At 43.7% G+C, this 26,666-nt stretch overlaps 1 protein-coding gene across 2 annotated transcripts; it reads right to left on the bottom strand.

Annotated features, from left to right (window-relative positions):
• Window positions 1-533: 533 nt before the first annotated feature.
• TFRC (transferrin receptor) lies at window positions 534-26,259 on the bottom strand. 2 transcript variants are annotated; one of them, XM_058662058.1, is made up of 19 exons: window positions 26,148-26,258; window positions 20,624-20,682; window positions 19,985-20,186; window positions 19,367-19,571; window positions 18,060-18,209; window positions 17,748-17,850; window positions 14,705-14,818; window positions 13,649-13,747; window positions 13,201-13,340; window positions 10,758-10,915; window positions 9,521-9,640; window positions 7,875-7,960; window positions 7,583-7,646; window positions 6,525-6,592; window positions 5,676-5,734; window positions 5,412-5,493; window positions 3,719-3,940; window positions 2,753-2,893; window positions 534-1,131 (listed from the first exon to the last, which is right to left on the bottom strand). In XM_058662058.1, exons 2-19 carry the CDS (start codon window positions 20,657-20,659, stop codon window positions 889-891), a joined length of 2,292 nt encoding a protein of 763 aa, XP_058518041.1. In that variant the 5' UTR covers window positions 20,660-20,682; window positions 26,148-26,258; the 3' UTR covers window positions 534-888. The 2 variants fall into 2 exon arrangements, with proteins under 2 accessions (XP_058518041.1, XP_058518042.1); XM_058662059.1 differs by lacking the exon at window positions 14,705-14,818 and having other exon boundaries at window positions 26,148-26,259.
• Between the last annotated feature and the right edge of the window lie 407 nt (window positions 26,260-26,666).

Here is a 26,666-nt window from a genome sequence, read left to right on the forward strand (position 1 = left end):
GATAAATAAACAATAAATATCTCAGTGCCAAAATGATAGAAAGCTTTCCCAAAATATAGACACTTTGGCCAAAATCTGGCAGTCTGTTGTTTAAAGTCTGACAAACTGAGTCGGAACACCTAAAACTGATTCTCTTTCAAAACACTTTGGAAGAAAAAAAATAAAATAAAATAACAAATAACCAAACAGACTCACGGGAGCAGGGGATGGAGGAAAAGAAAACCCATTACGTCTTTGGCTTCTGGTCTCCTTTGTCATAAATAATATTGAGGTGAACACATTAAGGCCTCACTCCTGCAATGAACAGTTGAACCTCATTTTATCCAGCTCAGGCACCTCCACTTCAGATCTCCCTGCAAGAAAACAAGTCCCGTCTCTTCTGAAAGTTAACTGTTTCATACAGGGACGTGGAAACCAGCTAATCCTTACGGAAAGACATGGATCTCAGGAGGGGAATAAGATCCTACAACCTGGTGACTCTTGCATCTGGCATCAAGTGCAGATGGAGGATCACCTCACGCTGTCACTTCCTTCAACTCCCACCTCAAAAGATACCAGTTCATGTCCTTAGGATTTAGAGCAATAGTTCTCGTAACTGGTTCTGACATTTCTGTAACTGCAACAGGAAAGAGGCAGTGACCATTATAAAGCACTTAAAATTCTACAGATAATCGGAGAAAATCTTCTATCGAGGACATTTTTTAAGTGGTTATTCAGTTTAACTTGAAGTGCAAGTACCTACCCTGTATTAAAAAGTTGCTGCCTAAAGACATCTAGTAGTATAAAGATACTCGGGTGGATTTTTAACATTAGGTTTTATAGCCCTACTAAAAATTTAGCTCGACCAGATTACCCTGCTGTTCCTAACGTAAATTACGAGTATCACATTTAAAATTCATTGTCAATGTCCCAGATGTCGCCAGAGAGAGCATTTGCAGCTCCCTGAATGGTCCAAGTAGCTAGACCCAACTGATTTCTCAACAGTGTTTCATTAAAAGCACCGTTATTTTGATGACGCAGGCTCAGGTTCTCCAGCAGAGCCGACAGGGTGTGAGAGCCAGAGCCGTAGAAGATATGTCGGAAAGGAGAATCCCTTGGAGACACATAGGGTGACAGGAAGTGATATTCCACCTAGGAAAACAGAATACGTATCACAACTCATCCAGTGCTGTTCCTTCTGGTGAGGAGAACAACTGTCACACTTACTTCAAATGCTAAAGTTACATAAAATGGAGATTAGCATATCGAGAAAATACCCTGCAGTATGCATCTCTACTCCTGAATAAAAAATGGACTTCCCAATGAAACTGTTAAATATTGAGATGTCCAGGGCTTTAGTGTGCATATACAAGATGCTTTAAACAGTTCATGGAAAATAGAATGAAAAGATAATCTGGATTTCCCAAAGAGCTTAAAAAAATTATTTACTGTGAAACCAGATTTACAGAGAGGAGAAACAAAGATCTTCCAACCACTGGTTCAATCCCTAAGTAGCTGCAACTGCTGAAGGAAGCCACAAGCCAGGAGCTGCTTCTGGGTCTCCTACATGGGTGCTTAGGCCATCCTCTGCTGCTTTCCCTGGCCACAAGCAGACACCCATACGGAATCCAGGCAGTTCCAAGGCGAAGACTGAACCACCAGCGTGCTGTGCAGGCCCTCTCAACAGCTTTTTGAAACTCCCTCATATATGGAAAGCTGACAAGTCTTTTTTCATGTAGACTGGATTAAAGTAATTAAGGCATAAAGAAAGCCTAATCTAGACAATAGAAAAGAAAATGATAGTGGAGGGGCTCTTGCAGTAGTAGAATAAGCTGCCATCTGTACCACAGCAGGGCTGCCACTCCAAGTCCTCACTGCTCCAGTTCCATTCTAGCTTTCTGATAGTGAATATGAGAAAGCAACAGAAGATGGTCGAGGGCTTGGGCCCCTACACCCATGTGGAAGACACAGAAGAAACTCCTGGTTTCAGTCTGGTCCAATCCAGGCTGCCGCAGCCATTTAAAGAGTGCAACTCTGCTTTTCAAATAAATAACTATTTCAAAAAAATTTTGACAGGGGCCCAGCGGCATGGCCTAGCGGCTAAAGTCCTCGCCTTGAAAGCCCCGGGATCCCATATGGGCACCGGTTCTAATCCCGGCAGCTCCACTTCCCATCCAGCTCCCTGCTTGTGGCCTGGGAAAGCAGTCGAGGACGGCCCAATGCATTGGGACACTGCACCCGCGTGGGAGACCTGGAAGAGGTTCTAGGTTCCCGGCTTCGGATCGGCGCGCACCGGCCCGTTGTGGCTCACTTGGGGAGTGAATCATCGGATGGAAGATCTTCCTCTCTGTCTCTCCTCCTCTCTGTATATCTGGCTGTAATAAAATGAATAAATCTTTAAAAAAAAAAAAATTTTTGATAGCCAGGCCCAGCACAGTAGCTTAGCAGCTAAAGTCCTCACCTTGAACACGCCAGGATCCTATTTTTGCACTGGTTCTAATGCCAGCAGCCCCACTTCCCGTCCAGCTCCCTGCTTGTGGCCTGGGAAAGCAGTCAAGGACAGCCTAAAGCCTTGGGACCCTACATTCTCGTGGGAGACCCAGAGGAAGCTCCTGGTTCCTGGGCTTGGATCAACGCAGCTTAGGCTGTTGTGGCCGCTTGGGGAGTGAACCATCAATGGAAGCTCTTTCTGTCTCTCCTCATCTCTGTATATCTGACTTTCTAATAAAAATAAACGAAATCTTTAAAAAAAAATGAGAAGATTTTAACTTACTTTCATGATACGGTCATTGATTTCCCTGATGGTAAATCTGTTGGTTTTTTCTGCATTTTTGAAATCCGTCGTTAACCTAGTAGTAGCACGGAAAAAGTCTCCACGAGCAGAGTACAGCCACTGGAAACTCAGGCCCAGCTCCTGTGACAGGAGTCCAAGACTCACCATTAGACGCGGTATTTCTAATACATTTGATTTCTAATTTAGGTGTGGCAGATGAGAAGCTTCTGATCGAAGTAAGTGACTCGGGAAAGCTCAAGACAGAGGGAGTCAGAGTCAAGCACCTAGTACAACATACTCCAAGCCCAGCATAATTAACTTTAGAACATTCTCAACAAGAAATTTATTTAACATAGTCTACTTTGTAAAAGTAAATAGTCTTAAGTGCTATATTGTTTCTGGCTTAATTTCTCTATGAGGGAAAACATTAAACATCTTGGTTCAATGGAATTCAGAATCCAGCATTTTATATTTTTTGAACAGTTACAATTACTTTCTTAAAGACATAATAGAGATGTGGTTGTCAACAATTTACTTCAGTTTTAAACTTCAATTAAGGCACCTGTAACAAAGATGCTAGTGCCATAGAACCAAGTGAAATTACTAATATTAATGTTTGAATACCAGACACACAGCGTCAACATTAAGACTAATTATTAGCTATGTATGTTCTTTTTCCAACCTTGTCAGGTCCAAAAGGCACACACAGCCCAAATTCAATCGTGGAAAACTTTGGAGTTCTCTAGGTTATAGCTATTTATGGGTTGCCTGGAATACATGAATCACAGAAAAATTCCCACAGCCTTCAATCTTTTTTCAAATGGGTATGGATTCTAAGCAAAATCATACCTTAGCTTACTTTTAAAATGTACCTTGGCTACCAATTCTATCCCTCCCCAAGGAACAGCAAAACATCAAACAGTCTGATACTTGTACAATAAGAACCCTATTTTGGTCAGTGCTTACCTTGACGTCCGCTCTGTATTGGTTCAGTTCCCTCAGAAATGAAAGGATTTTGTTGTTGTACATCTCATAATCTAGGTTCAACTCAATGTCATGAGTGAGTTTAATAATGAAGTGACCGGCCACCTCTGCTGCTGTGCGAGCCATCTTGTCCAACTGAGGGACCTTCCCGATCAGTGTATCGTAGGTATCCATGGTGGTACCCAGGTAAGGATAATCTGTGTCCTGGAAGGCAACAGCCCACACTGAAGCTGCCCACTCAATCTCCCTTAGCTCACCCGTTCCCAGCCCAAGTGCCTCTTCTGTTTGAAGAAATCACTTTTGCTATTTCCTGTGAATCTGACTTATTTTAGCCCTAAAGTGACTATTTCTTCTAGGCTCCACAGAATTCTATTCCATTTCATACACCTGAACAGATGTATGTTCAAATTCCTTGAGGTTGTATGTATGCCTTTAAGGAAAAGTGTGCACAAATGTATTTTCAAGTATAGAGTGTGACTAATGAGGCAAAATTACCTTCTTCCTCTTCATACAACCCTAAATCATAGACTTTTCTAGGCAACCTCACCTCCTTTTTCAAATGTTCCCTCTAACCGTGTCCTTGGCGATAACCTCACTGATACCTCTGGTTTTCACCTCAAGCACCTTTATTACTGTACCTCTTACTCAGCACTGCTACCTTTTAGCAGCTCAAGCTACATGACTTCAAAAGATCAAAGATAAATCATCCATAAGTTCTTCAGTCATAAGACCAGATACTCGGGCTTGGTGGCGTGGCCTAGTGGCTAAGGCCCTCGCCTTGACCCCATATGGCCGCTGGTTCTAATCCCGGCAGCTCCACTTCCTCTCTGTCTCTCCTCCTCTCAGTATATCTGACTTTGTAATAAAAATAAAATAAATCTTTAAAAAAAAAAAAAAAAAAAAGACCAGATACTCCATTCTCAGTGTACTGAAAAGTCATCATAACCAGCGCTCAACAACAGTCACCCTGCTATTGTTCAGGCTAAGAGAATTCTTAGCTATGCTAACCTCTAACTCTAGATTTTCCACTTTTCCCTCATTTCAGACTTTTCCCACTTGGTCACCACTAAAAATACTAGGAGGGAAAAGCCCAGTAGGGACTTAGCTTCTACTGAATTTACAAAGCTAGAGTCAGGAGCTTCCACAGTCTCAGAGAAAATGAAGGCTCTCCTTACCCTCAAAGCTAGTTTTCCAACTCTAGCATTTCCATACAGAAGCCTTCAGTATTCTGGTTATTCTGCCTGGTATGTAATCCCTCCTGACTGGGTTATAATAAAGCCAGTCCCCTTGATCTAACTGAGTTCAAAGTTAGAACTCATGGTAACCTTACATGCTTGGGGTTAGCACCTCTGCCCAGGGCCTTGGCTAAGAGACCAAAATCATCTCTGGACAAACTTCTAGCACTGTATTTCAAGAACATCTAGAGCAGCACTGTCCAATAAGACTGCTTAATGGAAACATTCTGCACCTGTGTTGTGTAACAGAGTCCCTGGCTATCATTCAAAAATAAGCCTTACTAAAACTCATACTTCAATAAAGAAGTATTAGCAATAAACTCAAACGTGACTTAGGCTGAGATAAACAAGACTTTATAACAGACTGTTAATAAAAACACTACAGGAAGCTCAAAGACAAAGTAAATACAAGAAGCTCTAAGAGATACTTCTTCACTTACCTCACAAAACCAGAAAGAAACCGATGGGATTCCAGAATAAGCAAGGAAAGGGTAAGCAGCATTATCCAAAGAAAATTTCTCACTGCAAGGAAAAGTGAAAATTGTCTTCAGAAAGTATGAGACAAAGAAAAAAAACCCTACCCCAAATACATTTAAAATTGAATCTCACAAGGTAAAAGTAAACCCACAGCCAGGTTAGTTTAAATCTGTACTTCACACATGCTACTGGTCTATTGGCTTGTTCATTCATTTTCCTCGACTTACACTTTGTTAATCCAGTTGCTATCCTGATAAAGATACTGTCCAGTAACTGGATGTTTCACCTGAAGGCAAAAAATAAATTTCAGATTAAAATTAATCTAGCATTTTCCCAATAAACATCTATAAAACATCAAATTTTTATCATATCTTAAACTTCAGAAAATCAAAACACTCTCAAACTTAAGTTATTCCTCTTTAGTTTCTGTCAGTTCTTCCAGGGAGAAGTGTCTTCCTTCTCAATCGACATTCCCGCTCTATCCTTCATGGTTTGCCTTGTGTTTATCACACTGTATACTTCAGACCTGACGCCCAAAGATGTTACTGCCTCATTTGAGAGGCTCTAGAAATTCTTAATTTCCCATGAGACCAGGACAGAGTTCTTCTATCTGACCTTTATTGCTCTCCAACTTATAACACCTTAATACACATACAGCCTCTGGCTCCATTCGGAAGATACCCTCTTTTCGTACGTTCTTCTATCATTTCAAACTGTGGCAACTCACAAATCTGTCTTTATGCAATGAATACTTCTAGGCCATATTTAAGTTTTAGGTATAATTCAAGTCCATTGAAACCTTCTTGAACATTCTGACTTTACAAACAATACCCTGGGGGAACCTTTAATACAGTTCAGGCCTCCCAGCACTTTATCGTATGTTCCAACAAATACATGCCACCTACTCTTTGAGATGAGATCCCGTCACACACCGTTTCACCTTACATAGTCCAACAGCCAGTGAGCCAATAAACCTAAGTATGCCATAAGGAATATTGCTATAGAATTTACTCCAAATTCTTGCTACTGGTCATGGTTCCAGTAACGTGATACATTACTGTTAGGTATATACTCACATCTTGCATTGTTTTCTCAATAAGCGTATACAACAGTGGACTGGCAGAAACCTTGAAGTTTCTAGTGCCTGCAAAGAAATTATTTTAGCACTGTCACTTTTCTAGTTGAGCAGTTTTCAAAATTACACTTATACATCTAAAAGAACCTAACAGTCAATGACCTGCCACAATTAATAAACAACAACAGCAACAAAATTCACGAGTCAAATTCTTCAGCAACTTTGATCAACCTGATTCATCGCAGCTCCCACTCCTTAAATTTGCATAGTTTAAGTTAAAATATTTATTTGAAAGATAAAATCACATAGAAGGAATGACAGAGAAAGATCTTCCATAGCTGGTTCATTCCCCAAATGACCGCGGTGGCTGGAGCTGGTCAGGCTGGAAACCAGAAGCCTGGAAGGTTGGCACCAGACCACATACTTGGGCCTTCTTGTGCTGCCTCCCAGCTGCACCAGCTGCACCAGCTAAGCACTGAGTCAGAAGTGGAACAGGCAGGACTCAAACAGGTACAATGTGATGCCATAGTTCATACATTGCAAATGCTTAATGCAATAAAGATTTAATTTTTTAAAGGCAGTTTTAGGTCCACAGCAAAATTAAAAATTTCCCATGTATCTCCTGCCCTGACACACTGTATTATCTCTTCTGCTATCAATACCTTGACTGCTTTTAAAGTATTTTGATTTCAGTCATCTGCCAATTATAGTATGGAAAACAATGACCAATCTATTATGAAGTTTAATTCTAACCGATTCCCTTTTCTTCTCAATGTAATCACTTTGCTACTCTCAGTTCTGTCTGATTACTCTCAGTGATGCCACGTTCCAGCAGGATCAGTTTCTTCTGGTCTACAACATGGTCCAGTCCAGGCATTCTAAATCTTCAGTGCATTCGAATCACCTGGAATGCTTGTTAAAGCAGTATGTTGGATTCATGCTCCAGATGGACAAAGGCATCCAGCCACTGAACCACACACCTTTAGTCTTGTCTCACCCTCTGCTGTTTTCTAAGTCATCTACATGCATCCATCAATAGCTAGCAAACACGATACTTACCAAGGACAGCTTTATCCAGGTTAATGTAAGCGAAAGCCTTTAAATGCAAAGACGCAAGGTATCCCTGGAAGGGAAGGGAAAACACTACTGTAATGTGCTTTTTAAAGTATTTGTTAATTAATTCATACTGATTAATACATTTATCACTTAACAATAGATACTAGAATCTATTGAGCCTAAGAATATGAAGGCAAAACAGGACAATCAAAAAGAGCCTGGATTCTGGAGAACAGCTTTAGCTTCAGACCAGCTCAGGGGTCCATACCAGGCAAGGCAGATCTATAAATAATACCTCCAGCCATTCCGTGGCACCAACAGCTCCGAAGTCTCCAGCACTCCAGCTCGCAAAGATGATGCTTCTACTGGGTTTAAATCCACCTGAGAGAATGGGAAAGAAAAATTAGCTTTACATTTGGAAAGATTACAGTCAAGCAGCTGACATAAGATGAATCAGAAGCTTCTAATTCAAGATAGCATACTTACAAATAGGAACAAATAAAATGTGTAAACTATAACAAACCTAACAGGAGCTCATCTGCAAACAGGATTTCAAGTATGCAACAGTAAAGAACTTATCAGAAGTCACCCTTCCGGCTCCAAACTGAAGCCACTCTGTAAGATGTACACCATCTTGGGCCCAGCGGCGTGGCCTAGCGGCTAAAGTCCTCGCATTGAATGCACCGGGATCCCATATGGGTGCCGGTTCTAATCCCGGCAGCTCCACTTCCCATCCAGCTCCCTGCTTGTGGCCTGGGAAAGCAGTTGAGGATGGCCCAAAGCTTTGGGACCCTGCACCCGTGTGGGAGACCTGGAAGAGGTTCCTGGTTCCCAGCATTGGATCGACGCACACCGGCCCGTTGCGGCTCACTTGGGGAGTGAACCATCAGATGGAAGATCTTCCTCTCTGTCTCTCCTCCTCTGTATATCTGACTTTGTAATAAAAATAAAATCTTTAAAAAAAAAAAAAAAAAGATGTACATCATCTTTGCAAAAAAAAATTCTGTTTAGAGAAAAGTCATTTAAGATCCTGGAATACTAGGCCTGGTGCAGCAGCATAGTGGCTGAAGTCCTTGCCTTGAACACCCCGGGATCCCATATGAGTGCCAGTTCTAATTCTGGTGGCCCCGCTTCCCATCCAGCTCCCTGCTTGTGGCCTGGGAAAGCGGTCGAGGACGGCCCAAAGTCTTGGGACCCTGCTCCCGCGTGAGACCCAGAAGAGCTACTGCCTTTGGATTAGCACAGCTCCGGCCATTGCACTCACTTGGGGAGTGAATCATCAGATGGAAGATCTTCCTCTGTCTCTCCTCCTCTCTCTATGCATGACTTTGTAATAAAAATAAGTAAATCTTAAAAAAAAAAGGATCTAGAATTATTGCAAAACCATGAAATAGAATAAAAATTCTTGAATTTTTATCTGTGGCAGCTCCTTTTGGGCTAAATGTTACATTGTCTTCCATCCCACTCACTTCAACTGCCTGTCTCGGATATGAACATTTGAGAACCAGGATGAGAACTCACATGTGGGAGTTAAGTGTGGAGAAGTGGCAAAAATCAAGCCATATATTAAGGGTAAGCAGAACAAAATTTTAACTGCTGATAGGCCTTGGGTCATGAGTATAAAGGTATTCCACTGCTTTCTGATCACTTAGGAGCTAATACATCATTCTGGATGTTTTAAACTAAGAATTAGGCATCAATATAACACTTTTTCAGTGTTGTTATATTATACCATACATTCAATTCCTGGTGCCTTCAAGATATGTTGTGTACAGCTGTTTGGAAGATAAAGGTAGCTTCAAAAAAGATAATACGCCTTCAACAAACTTCTGAAGGCTATGAGTATAGCATAAATCAGCCATACTATAGGCAAAACAGAGCAAAGTATATAGCTATAAGCAGCATATAAAGTATTCAAAGTTATCAACATTCATACTCTACCTTTTAAGACCATATCCGAGAATATCCGGGCCAGTTCCAATAAGAGAGCCGTTCCTACACTGGCCTTTGCCGCTCCCGGTCCCCAGGAGTCTCTCTGGGCCCCTACTACAATATAGCGATCTAAAACACAAAACAGAAAAGGTAATCTGTGTGATGAGCTTTGAAGCCTTTTTCTAACACTGAAATCTAGAACAGGCACCGATAGAGGGGCACAATTCTAATACATGTGTTAAGCACAAGAGCCTGACTTTACATCTCTTCCTGTCCTTGACAACATCACCACTCTTTTCCCCCTTACCAAAGAAGTTTACTAATTCCTTGTGTTCACTTAATTGCTTAATAAGTAATACATAATACTCCATTCTTTTTTTTTTTTTTAAATTGGGGTTTTTGTTGTTTTTCAAGAATTATCTGAAGCAGAGCTCCTATCCAGTGGTCAATCCTCCACATGCCTACAGAGGTAGAGGGCCCCAGCTCAAACTGAAAGCCAGGATTTCAACGCAGGCTTCTTCAATCCATGGCTCCTTGAGCTACTGTCTCCCAGCCTCCCAGAGTGTGCCTTAGCAGGAAGGACAAATCAGAAGCACAGCTAGAATTCAAATATCAAGCATATCAACAGCTAGGCTAAACACCTACCCCTCCTTTAAAAATTACATTATGTTCCAAAACTTTCCTTACTAAATGCTCAAATGATGTTTACCTGATTACAAATGATATGATTAGATATAATGTTTATTATCTGTCCCCTTAAGAAAAATATTATGGGTCTGGTGTTTTAACACAGAAGTAAAGCCACTGTTTGTAATGCCAACTTCCCACAGTAGAGTGCTAGTCCGAGTCTGCGTGTTCTGCTTCAAAGCAGCTACCTGATACTGAGCCCGGGAAAGTGACAATGGCCCAAGTACTCGGGCCCTTGTGGAGACTCTAGTGGAGTTCTTGGCTCCTAACTTTGGCCTAGTCCAGCTCTGTACCACCTGGGAAATAAACCAATGGATGGCAGATTCTCTCTCCCTTTCAAATAAATATTTTAAAAGAAAATAAACTTCACTCCCTGCCAGTTCACAACTTTAAATAATTTTACCAACTCAATCATCAGTTTTTAAGCTATTTTCCTGGAGCCTTGATATCTCTCAATAAAAGTGGTTCTCAAAATAGGTCACTTGAGGACAGACAAGCCAGCCCCCTTTTCTCCCCTGGTCACAGAAAGCAGCAACAACAAAGCCAAACCAAGTGTCACCTGGTTCCTCAAAGCCTTTAATGACTCCAAAGATGTTGAGAATGCGAATCTCTTTCAGCGCATTGTTGACACTGAGCTTCACATTCTTATCCTGGGATAACTGCAGCTTACAGGAAGAATCTATTTGCCATTCTGAAGGACAGTTTCCTTCCATATTTCTGCAAGTAGGAAAAGGCTGTTAGAGTTTTCATATTATGTTACTTTTCTCAGATTGATAAATTCATCCTACCCTGTATCCAGTGAAATTTTGGGATAACAGAACAAATACATCCAAAGAACATATAAAATTTATTTTTTAGCTGTAAACCACTTACTTGGGTTTTCCTCCAATATGTAGGCAGTTAACTAAAAACTGCTAACTTCCTACTTTTACAAACAATGTCCAGCGCTGTAGCCTAGCAGCTAAAGTCCTTACCTTGCCCACTCTGGGATCCCAAATGAAAACCATGTAGATACCACCTAGCTCCAGTGAGACTGGCCTACATTCAGAACTCGACTAACGCCACCTGCTGCCATGGATGTGGGGAGAAAGGCACCCTCCTCCACTGCTGGTGGGAGTGTAGGCCAATACAACAACTGTGGAAATCAATATGGAGATTGCTTAGAGAATTGCCAATAAATTTGCCATATGACCCAGCCATCCTGCTCCTAGCAATATACCCAATAGAAATGAAATCTGCACATGAGAAGGGGATGTAATCCTATATTTGCAGCAGCACAATCTACAAGAGCAAAGACATGGAAACAAAGCAGATATACTTCCAAAGAAGATTGGTTAAAGAAACTGTGGTACATCTACTCCATGAAATATTATTCAGCTATTAAGAAGAATGAATTATGCCATTTACAACTAGGTGGTCTCAACTAGAGACCATTATGCTCAGTAAAAGGAGTCAATCACAAAAGAATAGATACTGTATGTTCTCTCTAATGTAAGGAAACCATCATGGAAAGTAACTTTAATAACCAGATACGTACTGGTCTTTTGGGGGGGGGGGAGGGCAGCATCCCATGTGTTTTGATGTTTTTTATTTCAGTTTTGTTTATTCCAAATTTATTTTCTCTGGTTGAATTCACCACTGGCTCATGGCATCATTTTCCCCAACAGACTTTTGTGTTTCCTTTCTGTCATGCCTGTGTTGGTTACTCAGTGGCGCATTTCTTCACGTTGCTGTAACTTATTGTTGATGTTGATGTTGTGGCTGTTCTAAGTCACACCTTGTTTCATGGCTTCTCCATTATGGAAATGTATAGTGATGGAGTACTGGGTCTATCATATACAGATGTGGGGGTAGAATGGAACATGCATTCCTGCTTCCAGATGAAAGATGGATTCCCAACGAAACTCTTGGACATGTGTAGACAATGGGATGCTGGATTGTCTGACATCTATACCAACAATGTCGGGGTACACTTAAATAAGAGATAGAATTATGATTCCTTATGAAGGACTACACCAATAAACTGAGGGGCCTGGCGCTGTAGCCTAGCAGCTAAAGTCCTTGCCTTACATGCATTGGGATCCCATATGGGGGCCAATTCTAATCCTGGTGGCCCAGTTTCCCATCCAACTACCTACCTGTGGCCTGGGAAAGCAGTTGAGGATGGCCCAAGACTTTGGGACCCTGTACCTGCATGAGACCCTGGGAAAAGCTCCTGGCTCCTGACTTCAGATTGGCTCTTATAGAGTGAATCAACGGAATCTTCCTGTCTCCCCTCCTCTCTGCATATCTGACTCCCAATTAAAAAAATGTCAGTACCATGGTGTAAAGTAAAACATCCACCTGCAGTGCTGGCATCCCATACGGGTGCCGATTTGGGTCCTAGCTCACCTACTTCTGATACAGCTCCATGCTAAAAGTGCCTGGGAAAGCGATAAAAGATGGCCCAAGTCCTTGGGCTCCTGCACCTAGACCCAGAAGCTCCTGAATCCTAGCTTCAGATCAGCTTAGCTTCTGTCACTGCAGCCACTTGGGGAGTGAACCAGTGGATGGAATATATTTCCCTCTGTCTCTTCTCTATGTAAATCTGACTTCAAATAAAATAAATAAATAAATCTTAAAAGATAGATACTAACACATGGAGGAGGAAATCCAGAAAAACCATTCGCGATCACAAAGCATTTAAATCCCAAGGATATTGAGTCAACAGACAGGAAAATCGTGCTGCTAAGAAAACAAGCCGAGAGCTAATGAGCCTACCAGGAAATGAAATTTCAACATAAACTCAGATTTCCCCTAACACTGGAATGGCAGCAAATTGCATAACCATAGAAAATACTCATGCAGGAGCTATGCCAGGAACCCTACACTGGATAATCTAGGAGAGGACTTGGAAATTGATAAATCTGATGTCCGTGACTAAGACCACATTATCGAAGAAAATTATCACTCTTCACTATTCATATCATTCTATAGGACAAAATTGCAAAACAAGAACTTACCCAAACAGTTTCTCTGCAGCCTCTCTGGAAATTGTTTGGACTGGGATATTAGGCAACCCTGATGACTGAGACGGGGGAAACTGAGTGTGGTTGAAAGAAGGAAAGCCAGGGGTGTAAGGGTCACCGGTTCCCAGGTGAGCCTGGTAAGACACAAGAAGGAGCTCCATCAGGCAATTGCTGAGACTTGGTATTGAAGCTACAACCTAAGCTTAGTTTAGCAGTGTAAGTTCTCAAAGGCTGAATGACTTGAATATATCTGCGACTCTTCTTTTTATATGGCAGCAGATGTCAAATTTGGAATTCAAAAACAATAAAGTCTCAGAGTAGTAATCTATCTTCTTGCTTCATGCTAAAATGTTCCCAGAAAAGCACTTGATATGGAAGGTACAGTTTCAATTAATTATTTAAAGAACCCCAAATCTCATTTTCTCAAGATGTAAGAACTTACATGTCCAAAGAGTGGAAGGTCTGCCTTCACAATGGGAAATCTCGCCTGATCCATGTATATCAAGACACCAATTGCATTTAAGCGTTCAGCATTTGCAACCTAAGGGAAAAAAAACACCCACACAGCTCAGAAAATGAAGATCTTATTGCACAAATAACACATACTAACTAAACTAAATTATAAAAGCCTAATAATAACAGAATCAAATTTACACTCTCCAATATTTAAATGGTATATAGGGGAAACATTCCATTAAATTAAGGAGAGTCTAGGAAAAAAAATGAAAACCTATCCAAATAAAACTACTGTCTTTGAGGATATGTTCCAGTCTAGTCCCTTGGCAGTTTGCCTTATCTTCCTTTATGTAAAACACAACTGCAACTGAGTTCTGTTGGCAAACTAAAATAGGTGACACACATGATGCACACTGTGTCATCAGGCAATACTATTTTCACTTAAAAACATTAACTGTCAGGCTCTGGCGCAATAGCCTAGTGGCTGGTGCAGCCTCTTGGGGAGTGAACCAGTGGATGGAAGATCTTTCTCTGCATCTCCTCCCTGTAAATCTGCCCTTTCAATAACAATCTTAGAAAATAATTCAAATAGGGCTCAGCGCCGTGGCCTAGCGGCTAAAGTCCTCGCCTTGAACGCCCCGGGATCCCATATGGGAGCCAGTTCTAATCCCGGCAGCTCCACTTCCCATCCAGCTCCCTGCTTGGGACTCTGCACCTGCGTGGGAGACCTGGAAGAGGTTCCTGGCTCCTGGCTTCGGACTGGCATAGCATCAGCCGTTGCGGCTCACTTGGGGAGCGAATCATCGGACGGAAGATTTTTCTGTCTCTCCTCCTCTCTGTATATCTAACTTTCCAATAAAAAAAAATAAATCTTTAAAAAAAAATTCAAATACAAAGGTCACAGTTTTGAAGTATGCTATGACTTTATGTGGTAAAAACTTCACTTTATTATCAGAATAAGTATCAGAATGTAGGGAAATGAACAAGAAACAGCATTTCACTAAATAGTAGGATATCAATTTGTTTCATGGCCAATACCCACCTTTTCAGCAAAAGTAATTTTCCCTGCTCTTACAATCACTAAGGATCCATTCACGGGAGACTTCAAATTCTCAAAGTCTTCTTTAGTGCCAAAATTAGCATGGATTAGTTTGCCCTAAAACAAAGACATTATATCCCATGAGCATTACAGTGTAATAAGCACGGAATCTAACAGAGAAGCGACAGGTCAAGTCTCAAGAAGGGAAAAAGGGTCAAGGTCTTAAGATGATGTAGGAGGCATCTAAAGTGAGAACGTGCGAGAGCTATCTCGAATGCAATCAGGATTTCTGCTGTCTGGTACTGACTAACCCATGCTGCTCAAATCTCAGTCTAAAGGGCATCTTACACTTCACACTTTTTCCTTGTTGGGCAGCAGAAAGGGTAGCAGGATGTGGTGGGCATGGATGTACATGTAAAGCTTTGCTAGGGAGCACCAATTACATCATGCCCTACACCCAAGTCTCACACGGCTTGGGACGCACCCACAATGGTTTGAACTGAAAACTCGAATTAATAAATCTGCTATTAAGTGTCATACTTGAGGATCTTTAAAAACATCATGAATAATGTATATATATTATGGAAAAATGATGCGGACAGCAAAAATTTTTGCACCATTTTCCCACAAACTTTCTGAAGAACTCTTTCAAGCTGTCATCAGAATGTTGCTGAACTCAGGTTTAGATGAGCAGCTATAAACTGAAGTTAACAACCAAATTATCGGGCTCGGCACTGTGGCCTAGCAGCTAAAGTCCTTGCCTTGAACGCCCCGGGATCCCATATGGGTGCCGGTTCTAATCCCGGCAGCTCCACTTCCCATCCAGCTCCCTGCTTGTGGCCTGGGAAAGCAGTTGAGGATGGCCCAAAGCTTTGGGACCCTGCACCCACGTGGGAGACCTGGAAGAGGTTCCTGGTTCCCAGCATTGGATCGACGCACACCGGCCCGTTGCGGCTCACTTGGGGAGTGAACCATCAGATGGAAGATCTTCCTCTCTGTCTCTCCTCCTCTCTGTATATCCGGCTTTCCAATAATAATACATCTTTCAACAACAATAACAAAAAAAAAAAAAACACAAATTATCTGAATACAGAAAGCCTACAGGTGAATAAAATCCTTCAATGAGCCATCTACCCAAAGTCCTGACTTGTAGATAACCAGGGAAAGTGATACATAACACATGACCAGGAAGATAGAGAACTGTCAAGCTTAATCTGACTCAGAAGTTGACCACCTGGGCTTGGTGCAATAGTCTAGTGGCTAAATCCTCTCCTTGCATGCACAGGGATCCCATATGGGTACTGGTTCTAATCCTGCTGCTCCACTTCCCTTCCAGCTCCCTGCTTGTGGCCTGGGAAACCAGGATGGCCCAAAGCCTTGGGACTCTGCACCCACATGGGAGACCTGAAAGAAGCTCCTAGTTTTAGATGGGCTCAGCTCTGGCCATTCTGACCTCTTGGGCAGTGAACCAGTGGATGGAAGATCCTTCTCTTTGTAAATCTGACTTTCCAATGAATTAAATAAATCTATTTTAAAAATGAAAGGTGACCACCAGATATACTCTACATAAAATATTTTAAGCCAAAAATCATCTGCCTATTTTCCAATTCTGTGTTAGTTTGGCTATACATGCCTAAAAACACAAAGATGGAGCATTAAATAATTTGGCTTAGGGCCCGGCGCAATTGCATAGTGCTTAAAGTCCTCGCCTTGCAAACGCCAGGATTCCATATGGGCGCCAGTTCTAATCCCAGCAGCCTCACTTCCCATCCAGCTCCCTGCTTGTGCCCTGGGAAAGCAGTCGAGAACGACCCAAAGCCTTGACCCTGCTGCTGCATGGGAAACCCGGTGAGAAACTGGCTCCTGGCTTCACATTGGCTCAGCTCTAGCCATTGTGGCCACTTGCGGAGTGAACCATTGGAGGGAGGATCTTCCTCTCTGTCTCTCCTCCTGTTATCTGACTTTCCAATAAACATAAATACAACTTTTTTAAAAACAAATTTGGCTGATGTGAACTCTGGTGTGCAGCATGCTAAGCTAACATCTGCAACACCAACATCCCATGTGAGTATTGACTCGCGTCTCAGCTGCTCCACTTTACATTCAGCTCCCTGCTAATGCACCTAGAAAAGCAGCAGAAGTTGGCGTAAGTGCCCGGGCCCTGTCACCCACATGGGTGAATCAAGGAAGTTTCAAGTTTCTGGCTTTGGCCGAGCCCAGTCCTGGATGCTGTAACCATTTAGCGTGGAACCAGTAGATTTGTCTCTTAATCCTGTTATTACTCTGCCTTTCAAATAAATGAATTTTTCAAAAGATTTGTCTTATGTATTTGAAAGGTAGAGTTACAGAGGAAAGGATAGACAGAGAGGTCTTCGATATATTGGTTCACACTCCAAATGGCCTCAATGGCCTGTGCTGGACAAGGCTAAAGCCAGGGGTTTCTTCTGGGTCTCCCACATCAGTGCAGGAGCCTACTGCTCTCCCAGGCACATTTCTGCAGGTGGCAATTTAACAGGCTACGCCACAACATCAAGCCCTAAAATAAGATATTAAGCCATGCTGCATATCCTGCTATTACATATACTGCTAGTACATTCACTCATTTAGCATTGATCAAGCACTCTCCCAGGCTCTGGGAAATGGCAATAAAATACACCTAACTCCTAATGCCTTATGGAAACAAATGGAATGGATAATATCAGGTGCCATAAGTATTGAGAAGAAAAATAGAGTAAGGGGGAAGTGATTAGTGGGAGGCATTTTTTAACAAAATAACCAAGAAAATGCCCTCCCCAAAAGTACAAGTTATCCAAGTAAGGGAATTATTTTCAATGTCAATGCTCTGGAAGACTGGATCAGGTAAAGGGAAAAAGATGGGAGCATGCTTGGGCAGGAGTGTTCAAGAGCAGCAAGGAAGTTAAGAGGAGCCAGAGCAGTGAATGTAAGACCACTGAGGGCTGCTCAGACTACGATGAGGACTAAAGGGCTGTTAACCTCCAGATCAGTACATCTTACAGGTAAACTTATACTGTATCGCCTTACTTACAGTAACTGTGGTAGCCTTACTGTATGCCACATAACCCACAGGATTCTCCACCAGGAAGGGTGCCTCGTTGTTCTTATTCTGTATGGTCACTGAGTTTTGCGCACTGTTGAGAGAAGATTTTTAGTTAAAATGAAGCTAATGGCATGCTAGGAAAGGCAATTAGTAGCTTTAATATATTGAAGCACATGACTTGCATTACCTGGTCTAAAGAAATGCAGCTATGATTCTTAGCGTTTTTAAGTATCACTTTTTTAAAAAAAACAAACTTAAAAGCAGCTACTACTAGAGTCAGTATGCCATGTTTCAACATACCTGTCTTTGACCTGAATCTTCACAAAATGTTCATCACGCCAGACTTTGTTAAGTTTAAAGTCATGAAACTGATTTTCAATAAAATAGGCAAGGTTTTCATCATTCTGAGATCCAGCCTCACGAGGGATATAAGAATTTTCATTCAGTTTCCTGGGAAGGAAAATAAAAGTGTCCAATGGAGTTTAATTTAAAAAGGAAAAAAAAACTTTTCTTCATTCAAGAATCATCAAGGCAGAGGTAAGAATGAGAGATAACACAGATCTTTCATTCTCTGGTCCACTCCCCAAATGCCCACAGCCAGTAGGCCACACAAGGCCAGAAGCTAGCAATCCAGTCTGGGTCTCCCACATGGTTGGCAGATACTCAGGTACGTGAGCCATCACCTGCCACCTCTCGGCAAGTACCCTAGTGGGAAGATGGAATCCAAAGTGCAGCCAGGACTAGAACTCGAGCATTCATACAGCCTGCCCTGTGAAATGTCTTGAAAGCTACAGTAAACTAACAAAAATGGTAATGATGAACTGTATGTCTCAAGAAGACACTAAAAATTTAAGCAGGTAGCAGCGGGGGGGGGAGGGGAGAGGAGCACGCTAATCCTCCACTGTGGCATATGGGCACCAGCTCAAGTTCTGGTTGTTCCACTGCTGATCCAGCTCTCCGCTAATGGACTGAGAAAGAGGAGATGGTTCAAGTCCTTGGGACCCTGCACCCGTGTGGGAGACCCGGAAGCTCTTGGCACCATGCTTCGGATGCCTCAGCTCTGGCTCTTTGGGCCATTTGAGAAATGAACTATAGAACAGAAGCGCTCCAACTCTGTTTTAAAAACATATGCAGTTAGGGCTCGGCAGCGTGGCCTGGTGGCTAAGGTCCTCGCCTTGATCCCATGTGGCCGCTGGTTCTGATCCCGGAAGCTCCACTTCCTCTCTGTCTCTCCTCCTCTCAGTATATCTGACTTTGTAATAAAAATAAAATAAATCTTTAGGAAAAAAAAAAAAAAACATATGCAGTTACTACATGGTCTAGATGAAAGCTACTGAGTCCTGGCTTTACAAGAGGTGAAGATGCAAAAATGAGAGCAGCAAGCTGCAATGACCAAAGACCTGTGGGGTTTTTAAGAAAAAGGAGGATCTTCAGAGAAGTTAACTTTTCCCAGACTAGCATAGTTCTGATACTTCACACACCCACCAGTTCCGCTGCTAAACCTGAACGTCTCCCAGACCATCACCCTTGTTTTGTTCCAGTGCTCCCAGGAAGCACGCAGAGTCTGCTGAGGCAGTTCTGCAGAATGTGAGGCAGCTCAAGCTGACCTGATGGTGTTGGTGAACTCTGTGCTATCCAGTTTCTTGGACAACAGTGTCTTAAGGTCTTCCCAATACAGCTGCGGTGGTATCACTGGCAACTCCTCAGCTGGCTCTGCATCTTCTGACTCTAGCACCTCTGTTCCCGCCGGGCTGCCACACTCAGCGTTCTGCTCTGCGCGTTTGCAATTGCCCAAGTAACCAATCATGAATCCTAAGGATCAAAAAACATTTCAGAGCCGAAGTCTGCCACCTTTCATTTTATAATCTATCCCTGTTGCCAGTACTAATTCTGTTAAACCTGAAAATTACCAGTTTTAATAAAATTCTAAGTGGTATGCAAGTTATCATCCTCGTTAGTTTTGTCTACTGGAACCATTTAATCCCCTACAGGTAGGTAGGTACCTTTTCATTCAAAAAGCTTCTCTGTCACAAATATCCCCTGCTCACAACTACTGTTACATGTGCACAGTATATTAAAATGAATCATCTGTCTCTTTCCCAGCAGACTAAATGCCCAGAATAGTGGCATTCAAAAGGCACAAGATAAAGGGATGCAGAGTTGAAATAATGGACTACCCTCAGCTTGTTCCATGGAACACTCAAGTTTCGAATGGCCATTCTTACCGACTAAGAAAAAAATGATTAGCGCGATGGCCGCACAGCACAGAGTCCCAGTGCGTCTTTTCGGTTTTGTGACATTGGCTTTCACGCTGTGGTCAGCATTCTCTTCTTCTTCCATAGCTAACTTCATCTCCACACGACTGTTATCGCCATCTACTTGCCGAGCCAGACTAAACCGGGTATATGATAATGGTTCTCCACCGAACTAGGAAGGTTGTTTTTTTGAAAAAGAAACATATTACGAAGGAAACAAAGGGACAGGAATTTTTACAATAAAGTCTAGTCATGTACTATTCTTGGCTAGGGTAAGAAAAGCTTCCCTTCGAACCAGCATTCGTCCTGTCAGGGGGCTAGCTCAGGGCTCAGCTCTGTGTATCTAACACTTTGTGATCAGTGCTGTCTCTCATGGTTCCAACTACCTGAATTCTCCTTCACCTTGAAGCTCAATTTCCCATAATTAACCTCTTCCAGCACCGAATCTAGCCTTTCTTTGTGGCATCAGTTAAGCTCAAGATCACCAGTTGAAATCTAAACAAATACCTGATGATCACTTTAGATACGACTTCATGGTGACCAAGTGAAATGCATGCTACTGTACTTCACTTTCTTCTAGATGCAGAAATAAAAGAGCAAGAAGCTTACCAAGTTGGAAAATGCTGATCTGGCTTGATCCATCATGCTGAGCTGCCCCGCAGAGGAACCTGGTAAATGGAATGGAAAGCCAATGAGATAGACACCAATGTACCAGGTTAGGGCCTTCCATTACTAGGTTACATTAATTATTAAACATCAAAGGCACTTTTTAATGCTACTATGGAGTCTAGGAGCAGGGCAATGGTACTGTTTCTGGAGGAGAGGAACATGCTGAAGTATTTAAAGATAAATGATCATGATGCCTGCAGCTTACATTAAGAGGGCTCCTTTTTAAAAAGTACACGACAAAGCAACAATCGCCAACCAGCTATTGGTAAATCCAGCTAAAGCTTACAATAACAGTCAATGTACTATTCATTTTTCTAGCAGGATTCAAATTTCAAAATCAAAATGTAGAGAAAACTTTTTAGAATGCCACCCTTAATAAGCAGAATTGAGTAATCAAATTTAGTAGCTGGAGAAATACAAAAAGACAATAAATCACCTGAACACACACACACACACAAGCAGAATTTAAAATGGCTTATGGCTACAAAGATAACAGAGCCTAAGAAAAGCAGTAAGATCCTTCCACTTAAATGAACAGACCTTAGAAGGCCTGACATCTTTGGAACAAAGATAGCACACACAGGATGCTGCAATTTTACAGATGGAGCAACCAATTATGAGAGGTTAAGTGACTGGTCAAAGTAGGAACTGACTCCAAAGGTGATGTTCAATGGATTACAGAAATTATGTTCTCGTCTCTAAAAACTAAGGAAACTAATCCTCACTTCAAAGCAAAATATACCTTGTAAACAAACAAGAAAAGGTGCTATTAAAATCTTTGACGCAAACTGTGTAACTGCAGATGGGTGGAGGTGTGTGACCAGGCTGATTTGTGGACAGGCAGGCTAAGCTGCTGCCTGCAGGGCTGACATCCCTTATCTGAGCAAGAGTTCAAGCTCCAGGTGCTCAATAATCTGTCAAGAAAAGCAGTGGAGGATGCTCCACATACTTGCTCCCTCTAATTAATTTAGCTTGTGTAAACCTAAATGCTTGAAGGTGATATGATGATGAAATTTGCAAGTTGAACATTCATTACATATCAAAGATTTTGTCTATTTGCAAGTACATCAATAAAACTAATAGCACATTAAATTCCCACTTAGCACAAAGCAAGCTGTAAGGGATATCAAAATTGCAAAATGTAAGACACTATATAAACTGGCATCTGAAAAATTCTTTCTAAAACCTGTATTAACCACTCCCCACAAAAAAATTTTTTAAACCACCAAGCATTAAAGACCAGCATCAAATGCATTAGAACTATTCTCATAAGCACAATCTCTAGCCCCTTCTGGTGGAAAAAGCTTATCACTACCGCTGCACAGACCTGCACAGACCCAATCAGCAGGGCCAGAACCACAGGGCCCCACCCTGAGGCAATTTTAATCAGCCTTTTCTGGGAAAAAAACAGCTTACCAGTTTAACTCTCATCTAAACCAGTCTTTTTCAAGTGTTCTAGTTTTAAACAAATAGGCATTTGGTGCCGGCCTTTCTGCTTGAGCTCTTCGCTGCTGTGCCTCCTGGGACGTATGAAGTGATGGCTCAAGTACTTGGGTCCCTGCCATCAGTGTGGGAGACCTAAACTGAGTGACAGGCTTTTCGTTCCTCGTTTTGGCCAACCCCTTGTCCTGGCTGTTACAGGTATTTGAGGCATGAACTAGCAGCTGGAAGACCTCTACCTTTAAAATAAAATAAGTTAGCAAAAAAGTAATCAATTACAGCAAGACTGAGGATCTGCAGAAACTGGTAAATGTTAAAACATATAACTGGGCCAGGTACAGTAGCTTAGTAGCTAAAGTACTGGCCTTGAAAACGCTGGAATCCCATATGGGTGCCAGTTCATGTCCCAGCTGCTCCACTTCCCATCCAGCTCCCTGCTTGTGGCCTGGGAAAACAGTAGAGGACAGTTCAAAGCCTTGGGACCCTGCACCTGCATGGGAGACCTGGAAGAAGCTCCTGGTTCCTGGCTTTGGATCGGCTAATCTCTGGCTATTGTGTCCACTTGGGAGTGAACCAGCAAATGGAAAATCTTTCCTCCTCTCTGTATGCCTGATTGTCCATAAAAATAAATCCTTTTAAAAAATTATGGCATATGGGCCCGGCGAGGTGGCCTAGCGGCTAAAGTCCTCGCCTTAAAAGCCCTGGGATCCCATATGGGCGCCAGTTCTAATCCCGGCAGCTCCACTTCCCATCCAGCTCCCTGCTTGGGGCCTGGGAAAGCAGTTGAGGACGGCCCAATGCATTGGGACCCTGCACCCGCGAGGGAGACCCGGAAGAGGTTCCTGGTTCCTGGCTTTGGATCAGCGCGCATCGGCCCGTTGTGGCTCACTTGGGGAGTGAAACATCGGACGGAAGATCTTCCTCTCTGTCTCTCCTCCTCTGTGTATATCTGGCTGTAATAAAATGAATAAATCTTTAAAAAAAAAAATTATGGCATAGCCTAGCAGCCTAAGCCCTCGCCTTGAACGCCCCGGGATCCCATATGGGTGCCGGTTCTAATCCCGGCAGCTCTACTTCCCATCCAGCTCCCTGCTTGTGGCCTGGGAAAACAGTCGAGGACGGCCCAAAGCTTTGGGACACTGCACCCACGTGGGAGATCTGGAAGAGGTTCCTGGTTCCCGGCTTCGGATTGGCGCGCACCGGCCGTTGAGGCTCACTTGGGGAGTGAACCATCAGATGGAAGATCTTCCTCTCTGTCTCTCCTCCTCTCTGTGTATCTGACTTTGTAATAAAAATAAAATAAATCTTTAAAAAAAATTATGGCATAAAAGAAATCATTGGGGAGGCAGGCAGAAACTATGACCTACGCAAATCTCCTTTTTAACAAAATCACTCTTCCAAAATGACCTTAACAGACAGCCAAGAAGCTTCCTATTTAAATAGATTGCATTGCTAAAAGACCACATGCAACAAGACCAAACATTCTTCTGGATGGACTATCACCTGGATATTCACTCGTTAGCGATCCAAAACTCAACTTGTCACATTAATAGTGATGGTTAAGCCAGCAAGACAGCCCCTCTTGCTTTGAGCCATGAGACAGAGATTCCGAAACACTTCTAACAGCAAAAATAACAGCTTCTTTAAAACTCCACCACCTCATTGATACTTTCTGGCAATACAGCATTCTCTTGAAGTCTTTAATCATTTTGGGGTGTCTCAAAAACAGAGATCTGCAAATAATATAGCCAAAGGGGGATTATTCAGCAAGGCACTTGCATAATGCACCTAAGATGCTGCCCCATTTTTCTTAAGAACAAGCCATCTCTTTGTTACTGAGGAGCCTATTTTAGTTTGGAAAACAGAGCTCCTATGAAATGAAGCTGCTGCTTGCTTTTAGATGTGTTATTTACTTGAAAAGTAAAGAGGGAGAGAAAGAAAAGGACAGAGGAAATCTTCCATCTGCCCAACTACCCTTATGGCCAGGCTGAACAAGAGCAGATTCATCTCCAAGGCCGTGCATTAGCAGAAAGCTAGAATTGGAAGCAGAGCAAGGAGGGACCTGGACCCTGTCTTCTGGGACGATGTGCAGGGGTATTAGCGCCTGCAGCAAATGTGCCCTCACCACCTGTTTTGGAGGCCTTCTCAGCCCAGTAACTATATTTTCTTTTTTTTTTTTTTTTAAAAAGACGACTTTAATCCTTTTTCACCCACTAACATTCTTCCTGTTCTTTGAGTCCTACTGATGTTCCAGGGGCAGCTCAAAAACCATCTATGAAGCATTCTCCCATTTCCCTCTACTGTTAATACTCAATTATGTGGCAATTAATGAACAGTAAATTAACAACTCTGGAGAATTCCTTGATACACAGGAGATTCTAAATGATATAAAAAAGAATACACCCACAAACTTGTACTGACCCAGAACTTGCTGACAGATGGCCAAGTCCCAAGTCTAACTTTAGGTGTCTAAAGGGAAAGGGCTGTGGAAGAAATTTCAGAACACAGGTATTGCACAGTTGGAAGCTGGGGACTGCTTCAAGTCACTGCAATCTATTTGTTGAGCGCCCCACTGGAGAGCAGGTGGAAGGCTCAGACTCATTTTATAGAGGTCAGCTCAAGGTTTAAGAAGCTCAGCTGTTAGCTCCTCTGGCTAGAGGACTTCCCCACACAGCTCCTCCACCCAGCCTTAGCTGCACTGCCACCTTTGACAAGGACATCTCATCAAAGAAACAATAAGGGGCGTTACATCGATCTCCAAGACAAGAGAAACTTCTCTGACAATGGAATTGTCTTTGTGAGACATACTTTGTGGACAAAACCAGCAGGGCCCCAGGCTCTCTCAGGAGGGGTCAATTCTGGAAATTCGCTCCTATGTCATCCTGTGGATGAGGTCCAACTCCCCAGCTGGAGGACTGAATCAGCAGCTAGGATTTCCAGCCTCATACCTTTGTCTGGAATAAAGGGTATCAAGTAGCCAAACACTTCTGTAACAGGACAACTATTTCCTACTTCAATCCTCTTCACACACACGCACACACACGCACACACGAGCAGCAAACAAGTCCCCTGGGTAGGTGATGCACTCAAGGTGACCCACAGCAAGAGGAGTGCGGCAGGGGAGAGCAATCTTCATCAAATCTTATTTCCTTGGCCAGCCTCCCTGTCACCACCTTTGAGAGCTGTCCAACAGCCACAGCCACACACAATAGGCCCGGGGCCGACCCTTGCATCTCCCCGTTTACTTCCCAACACACACACACACACGCACACTCACACGCACGCACGCTCGCTCGCACACACGCATGGCCGCAGCGGCCAGGCCGCCTCCCGCCTCCAGCAGATCCCTAACCACAACACCTGCGGCCTTCAGTCTGCAATTCCAGCCGCCCGGGACCGCAGGGCGCAGGCTGTCCCCGAGATCAACCGCCACACATGTGCGCGCGCGCGCGCACACACATACACACACACACTCGCAACCCAATCCCGCACAGCTCCGTCCCCTAGGGCAGCGGGCCAAGACCGGGGTCTAGTGAGGAGTCCAAGGTCACCTACGGACCACGGGGCCCACTTCCTGGAGCAGCCACGTGCGCCCGGAGCAGCAGGCCAGGGCGGCCGCGGTCGTTCGCGAACCCCTCCACGCGGGGCCCGTCCCGGACAGAAGGTCTGGCGGTGTCCAAAGGGAGGGAGCGAGCGGGTGAGGACAAGATGGAGCTCCGAGGAGCCGCGGGGACGCTGAAGGGACATCATCTCGGCCTCAGAATCTCGTGGAGTAGCCATCTGCCTTTCCCCTCCGACCAAGGCGGGCACGCAAGGCACAAGTCCAGCTCCTTGCCGACTGCACCTGCAGCCCCGCTCTCCCCCAGCCGCCCCAGCCGCCTTCCCGCACGCGGGGCGTCGCTGCATCCCGCCGACCTCCCTCCCCGCTGCTCCCCAAAGCCTGCTGGACAGCACCGAGGCGGGTCGACCCCCGAGCACGCTCGGCTCCGAGCCCGCCGAGCTGTGGAAGCGGCGCGTCACTCACACAGGCGCCTCCTCCGTCCGCGGACAGCGCGGCCACCAGCTGCGATCCAGACGCCCTCTGAGGGGACAGAGGTCCCAAACTGGCGGTTTATACACTGGACCCGCCCTCTCGGCAACAGAGCTTGCGTCACTTCCTGCTCACGTATCTCTACCTACTGCAAGGAGAGCGCCCGGGGCGAGGGATGCGTGCGCAGCCGGACGGAGTGTCCTGCGCTGAGGGAGCGCGAGGTGGGGGCCGAGTGCCTCCAGAAAAGGCGCCAAAACGGCAGGTGTCCCGGAGGGAGGCGGCCGATTGGAGCGGCCGCTTCCGCCTCGGCGTCCTTCGCGGTTGCGCTCGCCGAGAGAGTTCTGGGCCTAACCTTGACTGACCTAACAGTCCCTCAAGGACAAGGTCAAATGTGTTACTGTGGACTCCCCGAAGCAGTTCCAGTGGAATGCTATGCTATGTTTCTACAGCCCCAAAAATACCTTAGGGGAAAAAAGGCAATTAACAGCAAAATGCAAATAGCCATTCATACGG

This window comes from Ochotona princeps, chromosome 3, assembly GCF_030435755.1.
Source record: "Ochotona princeps isolate mOchPri1 chromosome 3, mOchPri1.hap1, whole genome shotgun sequence".
In the NCBI taxonomy this organism is placed as follows: Eukaryota; Metazoa; Chordata; class Mammalia; order Lagomorpha; family Ochotonidae; genus Ochotona; species Ochotona princeps.

Excerpts from the sequence above, each read along its gene's own strand:
- TFRC (XM_058662058.1), bottom strand. The coding sequence starts at position 20,659 with ATGATGGATCAAGCCAGATCAGCATTTTCCAACTTG. Across the intron at positions 18,210-19,366 it reads GAGTTCACCAACACCATCAG|GAAACTGAATGAAAATTCTT; the intron begins GTCAGCTTGAGC and ends TTTCCTTCCCAG. Across the intron at positions 13,748-14,704 it reads AAATTACTTTTGCTGAAAAG|GTTGCAAATGCTGAACGCTT; the intron begins GTGGGTATTGGC and ends TTTTTCCCTTAG.